At 43.9% G+C, this 18,924-nt stretch overlaps 1 protein-coding gene across 1 annotated transcript in view; it reads right to left on the bottom strand.

Annotated features, from left to right (window-relative positions):
* LOC139375224 (steroid hormone receptor ERR2-like) overlaps nt 1-18,521 on the bottom strand; it is a 52,024-nt gene extending 33,503 nt beyond the window's left edge. The window contains exons 1-3 of the mRNA XM_071116819.1: nt 18,113-18,521; nt 12,894-12,962; nt 2,115-2,524 (exon numbers count right to left, since the gene is read on the bottom strand). Of these exons, the coding sequence (XP_070972920.1) occupies nt 2,115-2,524; nt 12,894-12,962; nt 18,113-18,162 (529 nt within the window). The 5' untranslated portion in view covers nt 18,163-18,521. The remainder of the gene's footprint in view (nt 1-2,114; nt 2,525-12,893; nt 12,963-18,112) is intronic.
* Between the last annotated feature and the right edge of the window lie 403 nt (nt 18,522-18,924).

The raw sequence follows: 18,924 nt of genomic DNA, 5'->3' as shown, positions 1-18,924 counted from the left end.
GACAGCCTCGTTACTTCTTTAATTAATCAGGTCTCATCTACTGCAACCTCTTCTTCATCCAAGGGCTTTATGTCCCACTGTTTACTGCTCCCTCTATTCCTCCTTCAGTCATCCTGTGTGGTTTTTATTAATTCAGAAGCTTTCACCCCCTCCTCCTCACACACACACATCTAAAATGTCCCATGGTCCTCGTCCCTGTCCTCTTCTGCCTGGACTGGTACCCCCTGTCTGATTATTATGCCATTAAGCTTTTCCTCTCCTCCTCTGAAAGAGCGCTCGGGTCCCTCTCCAATCTAAAGAAATCCTAGGGTTTTTTCTCCCTCCTTTCGCTGAAATTACCCAGCGTGCGACGCGTGCCTGAGTTTCTAATTGGCCCTGCAGTCCCTGGAGACAGCCCCCTCCCTTCCTCCTAATGAAAAGCCTCGGCCTTAATTACACTTTCCAAACGCTGATTGTTATTGACAAAACTCCTGTGGCTCGGACAAACGACGGCAGATTAGTTCCATTACAGGCAGCCCTCCAAGAGGAGAAAGAGAGGAATTTCAAATCGACAATGTAAAGTGAGGGAGGGAAAAAAAGGGAACTCTTTCCATTTTTCTTTTCATGTACCAGGCTATTGCTCCACTTAAGACTTCTCTTTCTTTCCAGATTGCTCTTTTCTGTTCTATTGTGTGTCACTGTCAATGGTTTGTAGCGAGGGGACAAAAGCGCAGTTATGTTACTTGAGAGAAAATGATCATCTTATATCAATAGACAGGGTAGCTGATGGCAGCATGGGTAAACAGCAGGATTTGGCCTAATGCTTTTGTTTGACTGCAAAGATACATAGACTGTTTAAAGCTGATAGGATTTGGGGTGTTCAAAATCAACACCTACTAGACAGCCTGCACTCGATAACCTGGGCACAATAATGGCATTTTGTGGACAATTCTGTGGACATTTGGGGACAATTCTCCAGAAGCTAAGGACGTAAATTGAGACATACAGACTATTATTTTTACAGAACATATTTGAGGTATAAAACAATTATACAAAATAAAGAAATAAAAGTTATAATTAATTTGTCTCCTTTACAAGATAAATATGTTTACTTTACTGCATGCCATTACTGTAGCTGAATATTTCAATATTTGCCTCCTGCATTTTTCCTTTTAATTTCTCAGATTCTTAAGCAGACTTAAGCAGGGGCAGCTGTGCATGTTCAGCAGTGATTTTCCCTGGCTCAATAATATCTCCCTCCGTACCGTAGGTCCCAATGATTAATGTAGGACAGAGCACACAGAAAGACACACAGTGGGGGGCCTGTCATTGCCTCTCTAATGGGAACCTGTGATACATCATACCATGCAGATCTGCACCACTCACACCCTATTCCATAGGTGCACGCACGCACGCACGCACGCACGCACGCACGCACGCACGCACGCACGCACGCACGCACGCACGCACGCACGCACGCACGCACGCACGCACGCACGCACGCACGCACGCACACACACACACACACACACACACACACACACACACACACACACACACACACACACACACACACACACACACACACACACACACACATATAGTCAATCTCCTGCTTTGGACCCCCCACAGGCATCTGGGCACACAACACAACCACTCTCCACCAAACCTGATCCCTTATGATGATGTCACCACCACTGCCCCCTACCTAGCCTGACCCCAGCTGATGATGTCATTGCGAGCGGCTCTGGCTAGTGGCCTGTCCTGTGTGTGGCTGTCCATTGTGTATGTAGCGCCCGAGGAAATGTGTTGCCTCATACTGTGCTGCATTGCATGTAATTTCCCTCACTATTAAGTTACCCTGGGTGTTATAGCAATGCTGGCGATCCATAGCAGCACAACTGGAGTCACCGGCCTTGAAAAATATACCTTTTCCCAGGGAGATAAATGGAAAATAATGTAGATGAACACAGCTACATGCAACAACTCAGCATGTTCTGTCTAACAACAAGATAGTGGTTTAGGGCAGTAGGTGATTGTGTTAGGAGGAGGGGGGGGTAAAACGCTGTATGGAGTGTCTGCATGTGTAGTAGGGCAGATCCCTTGTGTGTCTGTAGGGAGCGGGAGGGAAATACCTTGTATTGTCCTTTTAAAGAAGGCTTTGCAGGCCTCACAAGAGGCCACGCCATAGTGATACCCAGAGGCTATATCTCCACAGACCAGGCACAGCCTCTTGGGGATGGAGTTCAACATGTATTCGCACTTAATGGGTGAGTCCTCCATGATGGTGCTGGAGCAGTCGTCGTAGCGCTTGCGGCAGGGGCCGGCGCCCAGCCCACCGGGTGTAAACATGGGCGGAGAGTCCAGGCCGTTGGAGTGGCTGTTCATGGCGCTGACATAGCCGCCGCTGGCGTCCGAGTTGCCGCTTGGGCTGTGGTGGCTGACCGTGTCGATGACTGAGGAGGGGCTGGACGGCTCCGTCTTGATGTAGGACCCACAGCTGGAGGGAAGGTGCCGGTCATCAACAGCCATTCTATTCAGCAGCCTGGAGAAGGGGAGAGAGGGGAGGGGAGAGAGGAGAGGGGAGAGAGGTGAGAGAAACATGACCATTAGCACGGCCTTTTAGACTACAGACATTAAAAGTTTCAGATCGACTGGTGCTACCCACAAAACTAAAATCTATACATTGCCTAACGATACCATGACAGCTATAGAGAGAAAACACATCTTTGCACAATTTGACTACGTGTGAAAACTCTGTAGGCTACTGTTCACACAGAGCAATTCACTTCACACTCCCACATTCCAAAGAGAAGGACTTCTTCCATATCAGCACACATTCAGTGACACTTCTGCTGCTCTCTTTTATTCTGATCTCTCTCTCTCCCCTCTGTCTCATCCTCACCACAGTGTTTCCTAACCCTCATCATGAACCAGCCAACCAGGTGGGAGGATACTAAGAGCTTCATTAGCCCCACATGCCACCAGCCATGAGAGAGAGAGAACACACAGGTGAAATAAACACACTCAACACCGACCACACTTGTTAACACAGTCAACGCTAACACAGGGAGGACTGCATTCCTGGGACCCATATTTTAGACTGGAGCCAGAGTACAGAGAACATACCGGGAGCAGTCTCCTTGAGTCAGCAGGCAGGCAACAAAAAAAAAGAAGGATATTGACTTTGTTCACTGTCTGGTTAATAACAGCATCTCATCTGATGTATTGCCTGCCGTGACTGAAATAAATTGCAACCTCTAGCTGTGTCGATATAATGCAACTAACCCTAAAACAGCTCTTTGTCCATACAAATGTATTTCTGTCGCCACCACATTTAAAGAGGATTCTTCTAACCTGGTCTTTTCCTGGACAAACAAGAGGGAATTGAGGAGATAGAGCGCTATGAGAGATGGACAACCTCTATGCTTTCTAAAGGTCGTGTGGACACAGTGACCCATCAGGGTCGTGGCAGGGTCACTCACACACACACCTCTGCATTAGGCACCACTGACAAGGTGAAAGGTCATCTGCACTCGCCCACATTAATGAAATTGAGCCTTGCGAGGGCTATGCAAATGCAGACATCGGCGTTCATGGTTGATGGCAGCTAGACAGCCTAAGTTCTGCTTTAGTACATTAGTTATATTAATATGTTGCCAACTAATGGTAATGTTTCCATAGTTGACATGTCAGTTTCCCATCAGCAGCGCAGGAAGAGAAGGGATACTCTCTACCAGTATGCCTAACGTCACCATCAGGATCTATCCGACACATGGTCGGCCGTCTCAGAATGCAGAGAGGGTGAGACAGAGACCTTTTCTATATCCCCATCGGACAGCTAGAGAAGGGCCGGGCCAGCCGGGATAGCTGTCTCTCTCTCTCTCTGGTTGATTTAATTGTAAGGGTGGGTGACAGTAGGGTTCAGGCCCAGAGGTCAGAGGGTCAACCTTATTTTCTCACCCTGGCTTCATGGGCCCGTGGAGATGGGGGTCAGCATGTCAAATTAAATCTAATTCCCGGGTTTCCCTCCCTCCTGTCATGTATATTCATTGGAGGTCCAGATGCCCACCACCTCTGGAAATTCACAAAAAGGTTAACTGCTAAAATAAATAATAAAAAATGCCCCTGTTAAAACCGTTGACCTTGTGGAATAAGTCCTTCAGCTGAACACTCCGGGAGCGTACATAATATAAAACCCATAACCACACTTTTTACTAGGTATCATGTGACTCTATTTACAGTATTTCTCACAGTAACTATAAAACCAAGTTGGACAATACCTACAAAAAAACGAGGTAAAAGTAAAGCCAAAGAAGTTTGAAGGTTTTTTTCTCTCTTTGTGTTTTAAGAAATATTTATATCTCAAACAGATGACTCTATGTACTCTTAGAGAGTGAGAGCAAAACAAGAAAATAACAAGATAATGAAATAAAAAGCTCCATTCCCTTGATGCTTTTTAACGTAATGTCGCTGTTTAAATAACTCATGCGGATTGCATCCACATAAATGAATGAAAGGAGCCTCTACTCATCTGCTTTAAGTTCTCTGTTTTAGATAGCTCTGTGCACCTGTATAATAGGTCACATGCACTCGGCTTATTAAAGGCAATATATTTAAAATGGCAGCATGCGGGATGGTTCCATTTAGCTTTTATTTCACAAATTCAGAGTAAGCTTAACCCCAGTTCAAAGGTCACCTCCAGGGTGACACTTAGCATAATTGCATAAGTGTCTTAACTGTTTCCCCTCCAGCTCTATGTGGTCATTTATAATACATGTTCTGGCTAGAATCTCCTTAACTCATTCCGCATTGACACATTATGCTACCGCTGTGCTTATATTTTTAACAAGGCTGCTTATATTGATTAATGACATTGAATGAATACTAACCATTTGAACCTAGTGTACATTCATCAAATATTTTCTTACATTTCTATTAATATTATATTAATCTTATTCTCAAATGGGACAAGTTCAAATTAAATCTATAAATACTATTATTAATATGGCAAATAAAATATGAACATGAATAATTTGACAGCAGGAACTGTGTTAATAAAAATACAACATATGGACCAGGTGCTAATTAGGATGTATCCCAGACAGGACATAAAATAAAACGGTCGACGGAACTGATGAAGACCCAGGTATGTTGTGAAATCCATAGTTGTCTTCTTCTCAGGTTCAGTAAATGTCTTTCCCATTATGCTGCTTGGCTGAAAGATATCTCTCTTTCTCTCCATTTTCCTCCTCCTTTTGTTCCCTTTGTACGGATCAACATTCATGCTGAGTGGTGGGTTATGGGCCCACAAAAGCACACTGAGCAGTTTGGTTTTAATCAGATTCCAGCTGGTCCTCCTAACAGCATTTCAGATCCCTAATATCATTCCAGTGCTGCTGCCGTGACCAGGATTAGCTGCCCTAATGATCTCCTCTCCCGCTCTCTGCTCCTCTCCCGCTCTCCGCTCCTCTTCTTCAGAAGGAGAGGGAACTAAAAGAGCACTCATCCCCATGTCTCAGCGCTTCCCTTCCCTTCCCTGGCTGGGCCGCCAGAAGCATTCTGAACACGGCCTGAACATTCTGCACACTGTCACAGGAACACGACAGAGCCTGGAGAAACTAATTGGGCCAATTTGTAAGTATTCCTGCTGTGAGCTCTATGCTGACTTCTGTAGGGTGCTAATGCCCGTACTGAAGTGTGAAACACAGACACAGACACTCAGACATACTGTATCTCTTATTCACATTAGCATTGACTTTGTATATGAGCACATCACACACCTCGAGTGTTTATAATAAAAATGGGGAGAGATGTAAAATGGGGAGAGATGTAAAATGGGGAGAGATGAAAAATGGGGAGAGATGAAAAATGGGGAGAGATGTAAAATGGGGAGAGATGTAAAATGGGGAGAGATGTAAAATGGGGAGAGATGTAAAATGGGGAAAGATGTAAAATGGGGAGAGATGTAAAATGGGGAGAGATGAAAAATGGGGAGAGATGTAAAATGGGGAGAGATGAAAAATGGGGAGAGATGAAAAATGGGGAGAGATGTAAAATGGGGAGAGATGTAAAATGGGGAGAGATGTAAAATGTGTACTCAAATGATTCTTCCTTTGACAGAGTTTTACAATGGCATGAGATCATTTTAGAATGTACTATTCACTTTCTGGCTGTGGGATGCCAAAAACATGGTTTGATAGCGTTGGCTAACCTCACCCCAGCCCCCCCTCTCTGCTCCTACTGTGGGGGTGGGGGGTGACATCCACAGGCGGGGTGATGGTGATATCAGATGCCCCAGTAGGGGCAGATCTGCCTGGAGGCCCCTTGGCGATGTCCCTGATAAGCCACTGGCCCAGAGTCAGCGCAGGAGGAGGAACTCAATTAGCTCCTGACAGACCATCTCAGTCTCGCTCAGCCTCCCGCCACATCCAGAGCCCACTGGCAGCTGCCATGGTGACCTCACCTCCAGGGGCCACCGTCACCTCTTACTTCTCGGCTGCATGGAGGACGACTCATTTAGGGAGAGAGGCCTGACTGACTGGAACCAGGACCAGGCTGACTGGCTACAATCACTGGAATACTTACAAAGGAGACGTTTCTTTAGGAGACGTTTCTGGAGGGTGTCTGTATTCACATGGGGCCATGTAAATGAAATGAGATGGGGGGGATCAGAGCTTGGGGGGAGGATGTCTTGCTATATAACTGGGTCCAGGTTAATGACCATCAGGGGAATGGGGAGGTGTGTGTGTAAGTAGGGAGGAGGAGACGCATCATAGTAAATGTTAAAGGAGGCAGTGGTTGGTATAGAGGTAGAGGCACTCCCTGCACCCAATAGAGACCCATTTTATTCTTAGTTTGGGAAAACCTCCTAATTTGGGATTTTCTCATTCATTAGGCCTGCTCTAAACAGATAGAGGAAGGGGCAGGGTATGTGTAAAGGGGGTGGGATGGGTGGGCCCTCTTTGTTAACGGACACGTCAGCTGACAGATATGTATAATGTGCTGATCTATAGAAGAACACAATAGAGGAGTAAGAGAGACAGACAAACAGAAAGCAAAAAAAGAGGGTGTGATAGAGAGACAGAGAGAGAGAGAGAGAGAGAGAGAGAGAGAGAGAGAGAGAGAGAGAGAGAGAGAGAGAGAGAGCGGAAGGGAGACAGGGCTGTTTATGCGTGCTTATGGAGAGCGGCGTGGGCCCCAAATCAATAGTCCGTAGGCCAGGGGATGGGGCTGGATGGAGCTGGGTGGTGCAGGGTTACCACTGCGGGGACCATGCAGCTCCGTGGCCCGGCCAATTCAGTTTTTCAGTCTCCAACAGAGGATTAAATTTAGCTGCTCCACAGCGATGTCACTGTAGTCTTTATAAAGCCATGAGCTCACCCACTACGACAACATGAGCCCCATGCTCCACCAGGCCAGCCACAAGACAGTGCTGGCTGCCCAGACACAGATCACATCTATTGATCCCCCCTCTTTTCTTCCTGTTGAAACGATGCTGGCAGGAAAAACAGGCCCTCTTATGATACAGGCACTGCTGTTTGTCTGACGTAAACTGTCTGAGTGACACTGGAGTGATCCTATTCTGAAAAGGGCTAAGAATCCTCGGAAAACAAATGACGGTAGGAAAGATCAGATGAAGATGCCAGAACTCTGTTAGGGAGTGGGTTACCAGTTCAGACATGGTTCTACGGCAATAAAAGAGTGAGCATACTACTCTGCATACACAGCAGATAAGCTCCCTGTAGAGTAGAATAGCTCAGGGAGCTATTCTGTATCATCACATCTCACTATAGGAAGAAAGTCTAATGGTGCTCTTTCAGCAAAATAATTAGCCACCATTAAATGTGTCATCGAGAGCATTAATCGTTGGCAGTGGATGCCTAATGCCTAATCATAAATAGTGTTGTGTAATTCAGATCCCATACACTTCACCATGTCTAACCGAAGACGTGGATGTCGATTATGGCAGCCCCCCGCACCTCTCTGAGTCAGAGGGGTTGGGTTAAATGCAGAAGACACATTTCAGTTGAAGGCATTCAGTCGTACAACTGACTAGGTATCCCCCTTTCCCTTTCCTAACTGAGCCTTACCAGTCGTTCTATTCCCTGACCTAAACCACAAGCACAGAGATCTGGCTCCAGCTGTATACCACACGACACTGTTCTGGAAGCAGAACAGACACAACCCTGTGAACCAAGGAGAACTAGTGTATAACCAGCAAGGGAAAACTATACATGTATGTCAAATCTAACTAGAACACACATATATTTCTAGAAATATGGATAATACACAGAGGGTGTGTATAGGGTTAAAGTCATTGCATGCACTCTGCAGTGTGTGCGTACAACCAGAGGAAATATTATTGTAAAGGGTTAAGCCTATTTAAGGCAGACCAATGTAAATCACAGGTTGAGACACAGTGACTCCGAGTACAGGGGGACAGAGGCAAGGAGCCATGCATGAAATTACTTCATTAATCTTCCTCTGATAGGCTGTCCTTGTTTAGGGGGGAACTCTACCTGCTTTAAACAAAGAGCCCGTCCTGCCACTACCATAAATTACCCTCTTCATCAGAGGAAGGGCCAAACACACACACACAATATATATACACACACAAGGCAAGACTAACGGGTTTATCAGGTGTCCAGAATAATTTAACTGCAATCAAATGTGTCAATGTTTACACAGGCTCACACATAAACATAGCACATGGATGAGTTCCACATTTTTTTGTGGAATATGGAACACTGAAATAATGTCCAATGTTGAACATACTGATAAAAATGTGAGGACAAAATTAATTTGATTTTGTTTGTTTGTTTTCATCATCTTTGAGGCGATAACTGAATCTCTTTTGATGCAGCCTACACCAATGATCTCTAGTTATTCCACTGTATGGAACCGGCCCCAGGCCTTTATTTCACGGCTATGGGGTGGTGTGTTAAAGCCCTTCAAATCGCTCCAGAGACACTCAGGGCCCCTCTCCCTAGTCTCTCCCTGGTCTCTCCCTGGTCTCTCACTAGTCTCTCCCTGGCCTCTCCCTAGTCTCTCCCTGGTCTCTCCCTGGTCTCTCCCTAGTCTCTCCCTAGTCTCTCCCTGGTCTCCCCCTCATCTCTCCCTGGTCTCTCCCTAGTCTCTCCCTAGTCTCTTCCTAGTCTCTCCCTAGTCTCTCCCTGGTCTCTCCCTAGTCTCTCCCTAGTCTCTCCTTGGTCTCTCCCTAGTCTCTCCCTAGTCTCTCCCTGGTCTCTCCCTAGTCTCTCCCTGGTCTCTCCCTGGTCTCTCCCTAGTCTCTCCCTAGTCTCTCCCTGGTCTCTCCCTAGTCTCTCCCTGGTCTCTCCCTGGTCTCTCCCTAGTCTCTCCCTAGTCTCTCCTTGGTCTCTCCCTAGTCTCTCCCTAGTCTCTCCCTGGTCTCTCCCTGGTCTCTCCCTAGTCTCTCCCTGGTCTCTCCCTAGTCTCTCCCTGGTCTCGCCCTAGTCTCTCCATAGTCTCTCCCTAGTCTCTCCCTGGTCTCCCCCTCATCTCTCCCTGGTCTCTCCCTGGTCTCTCCTTGGTCTCTCCCTAGTCTCTCCCTAGTCTCTCCCTGGTCTCTCCCTGGACTCTCCCTGGTCTCTCCCTAGTCTCCCCCTCGTCTCTCCCTAGTCTCTCCCTAGTCTTTTCTTAGTCTCTCCCTAGTCTCTCCCTGGTCTCTCCCTAGTCTCTCCCTGGTCTCTCACTAGTCTCTCCCTGGTCTCTCCCTAGTCTCTCCCTGGTCTCTTCCTAGTCTCTCCCTAGTCTTCCCCTGGTCTCTCCCTGGTCTCTCCCTAGTCTCTCCCTGGTCCCCAGCTCTTTACAGGCTCATGTCCCAGACCCTCCCCTCACTCCCCATAAATAGTGGTGATTATAAAAAGGTGGGTGGGGTGGATGATTTATATGCTGACATCCAACACCATGCCATTCAGGAATAATTACACTTTGGGGATATTTTTTGAATTAATGAGTCTCCTTCAGGGGGCAATCTAAACATACATCTCAGCAGCCGACACCGTCTGGTGTCATAGCAGTGTTAGTGAAAGAGGAATCCTACCTGGCAGTTTATACCCCTCAGCTCAACTAAACCATTTCACTGTGTTTTGTGTGCATTTGATGGTACAGGGTATACAAATATGAAATGATAAAAAGGTCAAACACAAACATGTAAAACCACAACATGACTAGCTTCCACCTTCCATAACACATGCAGTTCCCTCTGCCAAGCCTCAATGTACCCTCTACGACATCATGTATGTCCATGGCCCTGCTATGACATTCCAGAAATGAAAGCCGAGAGGCTTCTCTCAGCCAGAGAGAATGATGAATAAAGATTGACATTATAATGCAGTCTGGTTTACTGAGACAGCCACGGGTCAGCACAGCACTGAGAGAGGGACAAAACGGACATCTAATGGACTTTGATTTACGTAGAGAAGATAGAACTTTGACATTGAATTAAAACAAGAAATGAAATGGACGTAACCTTCCTAAAAGACAAACCCCAGAAAAAGATCACAGCGGACGACTGTCAGTGACACATTTCTAACTCACGGGTGAACCCCCCAGAAATCTCTCATTGACCCGCTGATATTCTAAAAAATATTCTAAAATTGAAACATTTTCAATTTACCGAAAACCCCAAACAACAAGATTCCCATTCATTTTGTAATGCGACTACAAAGCCTATTGACAAGGTCCCTAGGAAATAAACACATGAATAAATATTCCCAGTCACCACAGTGAAACTAGCCCTGCACACTGAGGCAGAGGGTGGGTAGCAGTTAGCCTGCATGCTAGGATGTTAATGGTTGGTGATTCAGAAGTTCTGGCCCCAGGGCAGGCAAACCTAACCAGGAGAATGTGCTAGTGTTCTCTCTCTCTGGGAGAGACACATGCACACAACAACAGCGAGGGTCCAATGAGTATGTACACACCCGACAATGTCACAACCTTTACATCAAGACTGGATTGCATTTACTCCAGTATTAATGGAAACTCTTGAACTTGTAGCTTTAGTGTCGATCCTTATCCAAGCTCATCAATGCTGTCATTCAGACTGTCCTACAATATGTCTTCAGAACCTCCTAGAATGCTCCATGCCATCAGTCTGCCTGGGTGGCCAGGACAGAACAGGACAGAGTAGAGCAGTGTAGGGCAGGGCAGAGCAAGGAGGCAAATGGCTCTCAGGCTAACAGCTGTTATGGCTGGGAGGCCTGGAAGGGCTGCAGAGGCTGTGTACAGTCAGTCCATCCGTACTTAAGCTGTCAGTAAGAATCAGAGCTGCTATTGTGACGGACGGTTTCAATATTGATTTCATAAATAAACAGAGCTAACCATCGATCCTAATGTTATTTTGCATTTCAATTACTGCTCAGAAACATAACCTTCAAACGACTGGCCGCTCAATACCAATAACATTCACTGATAAACGCCCGCATCGTCCACTCCACGTCACGCTTTTTACCAAGTGTAAATTAGCGGACTTAGCATGTTCCCTCCATTACATTTAAGACAGAGCGTATCTAAAAGCTGCAGAATTATCATTCCGTCTGGCGTCTATCGGGCGGCAAAGCAGACGCAAATACAGACAGAGAGAGGAATGAATGAAAACAGACAGTAGACGAGATGAGTAACACACCAAACCAAAGAAAGATCTTCAATGATTAAACTATAACTGGATAATCACACTCTAACCACATATTCACTGTGCAGTGAATATTAGTAATACATATGTAATTACAGCTGTTTGTCCCAATGTGTTAGAAAAACAAATCTTGGACTCTGAAATCGTATATTCTCATGATAATACCTCATGACTAATAATGTATTATAATATTCAGAATGCAGTTATTATGTTTTTACACTTTTTCCACAACTTCTCTGACAGTCCTCCATTTGAGCCTCCTTATGTGTGTGTGTGCGCGCGTGTGTGAATCAAGGGGAGCCTTTCAGTGTTGGAGCAACAGAAAGAAGTGCTGACGCACCGTGTCAGTGATAGCACTTCGCTGCCACAAGGGCGTGAGAGTAGCCCACGTAGCCAGGCTAGCATTATCCTCCTTGACTAATGGACCTGGTTATTTTTAAACACATTCTCACACTGCAGTGAAGGTGTCCAAGGTTACCGTGGCCAAAATCAGGAGGGACGACTGCTGAAGTTTGGTGGTTTTAGTGCGGTTGAATGTTGTGAAATGGTCAAAGTGACACGTGGCTCATCACAGAAAAGACTAGAAAGGCCAAACACTGCATGAGTCACGGTATCCAAAATAAAGCTGTCATTTTAGTGTTAACAATGGGTGTTACAAACAATTATCGAGGTCTTCTGAGATAAACTATATCAGTACACACACTTCACATAAACAGGCTGTAATCAAAAGCAAAATGATCAAAGAAACATCAAACAAACAGAAGTTGAAGTCCACCTAGTTCAGTAAAAACTATGCTCTATACCATATGTCTAGGAATGTATCATCTTTATTATGTATTCTACAAGAAATAAGTAAGCATCTCAATGAGGCCCTAGTTAAATGGGACCCCGGGATGCTATGTTCAGGGAAGGTGAAGTAGATGTGTGGAGTTTGAATCTCAATACTCTGTCCTTATATTCTGTCCTGCCTAGTTAACTGGGGGATAAGGATGCATGAAGGGCCAGAGTGGGGAAGAGTGGAGGGTGACACTGCATGTGAAGGTGTACGTGAAGTGCTGTGAAGAGCTTCCCTTAAATAGCAGATGCAAGTAGCCAACAATTACAAACACACAGAACAAAAATGGAGAGCAGGGAGGGTCAATCCACTCTGCATCCCTTAACGCCCTGGGGGCCGGGGGCAGCATCCCACCCCCCTGAACAGCCTGGTCTGAGTGACATGTTTACAGTGAAAGAAATTATACTTATATGCAGGGCTTACCAGAAATGTGAGGGCTCCAGTGTGGCCAGTGGACTGAGTAATCGCCCTAATGAATTGGACAACGAAGCCCTGTTGGTACAAGGAGATGCATTTAGAATTGGGTGACAAATTGAATTTAAAACATTAGGTTTTTCTTAAAAGGCACGTATCCCGACACCTCCCCTTAAGTGCAGAGGGAGAGAGGCAAGAGGAGGTTTGGAATGGGCCGGGGAACAGCGGTGGTCACCTGGGCCGTCTGGAGCTGGCTGTCTGCAGTGGCCACAGCGACCACAGACTCCTAGCTCTTAGCGGGGTGGCCGTTCTCGGCCAGGAGCCTCTTCTGGTAATGTATTCTGAAACCAAATTACCGTAAACTGATCCCATCTGGATGGTGTCTGTGCAGGACTGCTTTGGTTACCAGCCACTACCTATACCCTGCGATAGCATCTCCATGAAGACAGCAAAAATCAGATTAACCCAATAACACTGAAACACTTGGTCAAAGAGCAAAGAGCTTTTAACTTAAGATACACTAATGTAATTCCCTCGCCTTGTTCTCTGAAACCTAATAAGAATAAAGAGAGAAGGGACAAGAATGTTAGAGATGGGCATTTTACTGAGCCTAATGCAGCAACCTGGAAATGAAGTCAAACAAATTGAAATGTAATTCATTGCTGTGTTCTAACTACTGCTTTTTTATGAAAATGCATTAGAAAGCATTTACTAAATGGAAAATGGACATGTAGAGTATGGCTGGGAGGAGCAGTGAGGGTGTTGATGGAACATTTAGGGAGGGAGAGGAGTCCCGTCTCAATCAGCTGCCTGCCGCTCAGCGTGTGTTTGCTAGAGAGCCCAGATGAACTCAAACTGACAATCCTCAGCACTGGCTGATTTCTGAGTTGCACTGAAACAGCCAGAGCAATAGGAGAGCAACAATAAGCCTGTCTGACTGCCATATGTTACCTCCTGCTGTCTGAACCAGGAGTGACTTCAACTTAAACAAATCAAGTTCTGTGAATTTCAGCTTACTATCCATCCCAATCTTACTATACGTAGCTTACTATCCATCCCAATCTTACAATACGTAGCTTACTATCCATCCCAATCTTACAATAGGTAGCTTACTATCCATCCCAATATTACACTACGTAGCTTACTATCCATCCCAATCTTACAATACGTAGCTTACTATCCATCATCCCAATCTTACTATACGTAGCTTACTATCCATCATCCCAATCTTACTATACGTAGCTTACTATCCATCATCCCAATCTTACTATACGTAGTTTACTATCCATCATACCAATCTTACAATACATAGCTTACTATCCATCCCAATCTTACTATACGTAGTTTACTATCCATCATCCCAATCTTACTATACATAGCTTACTATCCATCCCAATCTTACTATACGTAGTTTACGATCCATCATCCCAATCTTACTATACGTAGCTTACTATCCATCATCCCAATCTTACTATACGTAGCTTACTATCCATCATCCCAATCTTACTATACGTAGCTTACTATCCATCCCAATCTTACTATACGTAGCTTACTATCCATCCCAATCTTACAATACATAGCTTACTATCCATCCCAATCTTACAATACATAGCTTACTATCCATCCCAATCTTACTATACGTAGCTTACTATCCATCATCCCAATCTTACTATACGTAGCTTACTATCCATCATCCCAATCGAGAAGGGAGAATAAATATAGAGCAAGCTTGAAGCTGTGGAGAGAGACATGCCACTTCATACCTACTATTGCTCTTTTTTAGGGAAAATGTATTTGAGTGATCAATTCAAACAAGCAGTAATAGGCTATACATACCTCTCCATATTGTCTGAAATAAAAAACGATTACTGATTCAATCCGATTCCTACAGTCGTAGGCAGTGTCACTCAGGCCCCCAGGTCAATCTATAGAGCAACATACTACACTGCTTCTACATCATTGCTCTGCTAATTACATGGTGTACATACGTCCCAGTAATCCCAGCAACCAAGCACCGGAGACACACACCACCACACCACACCGAGGGGCTGGAAATACTGCTGTCCACGGACCAAGCAGAGGGACTAGACACTGTAAACTCAATGCAAACTATGTCCTATAACGAACAACACTGCATTAGCTGGAAGCAAAGACTTTAATTTGTTGTCCAATGTTATTTTCATTATAAAGTATTTAATCCTTTGCGTAATGATTTTACTTTCGGATTAACTGCTTTGTAAAGATTTTTTATATTTTTTTTATAGTTGGACATTTTATTTTAAATCAATTCAAATACATCTTAAGTGTATACTAGAGTGTTACTGTACATACATATCTAAACTATTTAAATGCAATTTATGAAAAAGATCACAGCTGATCTTAAACTGATTTATGTTTGAGATATTGCCAGCCATTGCATGTCAAAACATCTACTGTATGTAATTCCTGCTATACATGGCTAAAGCAGTAATAAGTGTTCAATTGACTAATTTCATTTTACCTGCACATACATCTAATACCTATATCATAGAACACCACAATTATGTCAAACCTATATTTAATATGGCGTTATATGTTACATTTACAGATATGACCTGTTCTATATCACAGAAGAGAAGGAAATGCACGCTGTCTCTACATCGTATGTGATAGAAAATAAAACATGTAAAACACAGTATTTTGAGTGCCAACCACCCCTTGTAGTTGTATTTTTTTATATTAGAATTGCTTGTCTTATAAATGTTACATGAATGGGGTGAAACACAACATTGGGACACAAAATGATTTGTATCTAATGATCGTATTCCACTGCATGATATATATGTTATATTACATGATGCAAAATAAAATAAATAAATCATTCTGCTTCACCTAGTGTACATGTATCATTAAAGCCACCAAAGAAAAGCTTTGCTTAATTTAACACTAACATTATTTGTATTGTGCACTGTGCCCACCTTTCCAATGAAATCCAAAATCATTATATTGCACATTTCTGTTGAAACACTTGCCACAATGATCTTAAATTCAACATTCCCTATCGGAAATATAATGTCAGTCAATCTAAAATAAAAACTGGTTTTATAGACTGCAATTTAATTTTTTAATTTATGCACCCCATATTGGCTAGAGTGTTTACAGTGAATAACCACCAAAGTAGGTTAGAATGTTGTTAACAACATTGCACCAAACAACATGATTTGGAGGAAAATCATAAAAATGAATACATGAGTCACATTGAGGTGGAAGATTGCATTTGAAAGGTTTGAGCGTTAAAAATAATGTTCTCATAATAAATCAGTATACTATGTAAACGTTAATACTAATAAAGGTATCTTAAATATGTCTCAGTAGGTATTGTATAGTTATTGTATATTATGATGAGCAAGTTTGTTATTTTGACCCTTTACCACTGAAGTGTACCTAAAAGGCAGAGTTGTATAGAACCTCTGTAAAACAAATGAGATTATAACAGTCCGTCTAAGGAGTTAATGAGTCCACTAGATTGTCTTTTCTCTCTCTGAGCGGGATATGGTTAATGCCCAAACTAGAGTTCCTGAAAACAAGTGAGTGAATCCTTAGGCTGTCAGAACAATTCTACCCGTTCCCTCTTTTGCATGACATCCCATTGAGAATTCCTCTGGTTGTATTGCTTTGAAACACTATACATGAAAATCTATACTGCTCAACTACTTTCATTTATTATTTTCTATCATATCATAGGGCGGCGGGTAGTTTAGTGGTTAAGAATGTTGGGCCAGTAACTGAAAGGCCGCTGGTTTGAATCCAAAAAGCTGACTAGGTGAACAATCTGTTGATATGCCCTTAAGCAAGGCACTTATCCCTAATTACTCCAGTAAGTTGCTCTGGATAAGAGCATCTGCTAAATTACAAAAATAAATAAATATATCTCAATCTTTCAGCAGACATGCCTTTTCATCATAATCCAGCTACAACGACAGACACATTTGGCTGATTCGATTTTTGCGTGGAAAGAGTTATGGGTTGAAATAATGACTATCTGGAATACTACATGAGGATGTGACAGCAAGAATAAAGAATTTCATCAAAAGCACATGATAATACTTACAGACCCTGCAAATTAAAAGATTGTCACTGCTGAGTGGAATATTGGGCCTAAAATATATAGCTGTACTGTAAAATGTTATTAAAACATACATGTATAGATATCTAGCTGTTGTATTTTTAGAACACTTTCTAAAGTAGATTACTAAAATAGGATTGGAGATACTTTTCCATTTTTATTCAAGCAATCATACCAGTCAGCTATAAAATAAAAAATACATCTCATACATGCCAACAAGATATGAATGTATAAAAGCAGAAGTGCATATACAATTACCAGGTAACTTTAAGCAAGCCCACAGTTAGTGAGGGCTTCTCAGACAGGCAGCCTGGCTGATGTGCTACTAGCTGGGATGGATCTGACTGATCACTGGGATTACACGGTTCTTTCATACGTCTATCCCCAGACATACAAATATTGCAGCGTGCAATTCATCCTCCCCAATTCCATGAATTCACTTGAATCTAATCTTTTTAAATGTATTCTGATTCTGTTAGGGTGGCAGTCCGGCCAGGACACGGACAGAGAACAAAGCCATCCCAGAACAAGCTCCTAACCCAACAGGACACATTCCCTCTATTCTTTAGGAAAAACACACTTGCACGTTGCAATGAGCTACTCCTAATTGATCGGCCATGCTCTTAATGAAATGTGCACAGTGACACACATGGCTGACAATGTGCTAAAGGGCTAAGGGTCCTCTCTCCCTATTGAACACAACCAAAGACACACCACAGTACACCTGTCTTGTTGCTTTTAGGGTATCACTGGCAGCAGACAGTCCTGTATGAATTAACAGCCCTCCATAACATATATAGAGAGAAAGAGTCAGATAGTGTGTGTGTGTGTGCATGTGTGTGTGTGTGTGTGTGTGTGTGTGTGTGTGTGTGTGTGTGTGTGAGAGAGCAAGAGCGCCAGGGAAAGCACAGTGCACCATAACAATAGCAGTAAAAAGTTCAGCGTCGAGATCGGCAGGTCCTTTGTAAAGGAAACAAATGCAAGCACTTCTACAAGAAAACATGAAGAGAAAGGAGAGAGGAGGAAAAAGAAAGAAAGATTGCAAGAGGGGAACAAAGCTATATCCAACATCACAAAAGACGGGTATGTTAAAAGAAAGGTTGAAAGAAAGACGTGCACCTACTGGTTATGATAGCTGAGAGGGTCTGGCAGACAAAGTTCTGAAATGTCCATCAGTCCAGTTTTAGCATTCCAGGAATGAGAAGAGGAAGAGGAAATAGGAAACAATTGAGACCCGCTTCTCCCCCAAAATGACAGCAGAGCACCCTCAGAGAGAACGGTGAAAAGCCCCTCCACAACTGCTTCCCCCAGCCTGCACAGGTATGCTGTATCTGACTGTGTTCCAGAGTGTGTGCGCAAGAGAGTTGAAGACTGTTTGTGTCTGTGTCTATGGTTGTGCGTGTATGTGTGTGTCTGTGTGTATATGAGAGATCGAGAGAGGGGAGTGGGAGAGAGAGAGGTAAAGGGGGGCGAGAGACAGTGAGATCGAGAGGAGCGCAGGCAGCGGCGGATGAGCGCTAAGATGCAGAGAGCTTGAGAGAGCGAGAGAGAGGAATGACTCTTTCCATGGTCAGGATAGGGCTCTTTAAGACTCTGTGGCTTGATGAATATGGAACAGCTGCTGTTGTCTCCGAGGCGTAGGACTTAAAGGGACAGAGCACGGGGGAGGAGGGAACCAAACGCTCAATAGAGCTCTCTGCTACACATAAATACACACACATGCTCACACACACATACACAACGCCACAGTCATTAGAACAGACAGATGCATATACTTTACAACATGCACTTAAAAGAGTTCACACGACACACTAAAACATGTTGAAAAACACACAAATAAAAATATGACAGCGAAACCCTCACATGCAGCCATTCACAATGCTAATTTCAAATATGAATACATACACGAGTTGCTGGACATGTATGCCCTATTGA

This window comes from Oncorhynchus clarkii, chromosome 19 (genome assembly GCF_045791955.1).
Source record: "Oncorhynchus clarkii lewisi isolate Uvic-CL-2024 chromosome 19, UVic_Ocla_1.0, whole genome shotgun sequence".
Taxonomy (NCBI): Eukaryota; Metazoa; Chordata; class Actinopteri; order Salmoniformes; family Salmonidae; genus Oncorhynchus; species Oncorhynchus clarkii.
This window is presented reverse-complemented; position numbering and strand designations above follow the sequence as displayed.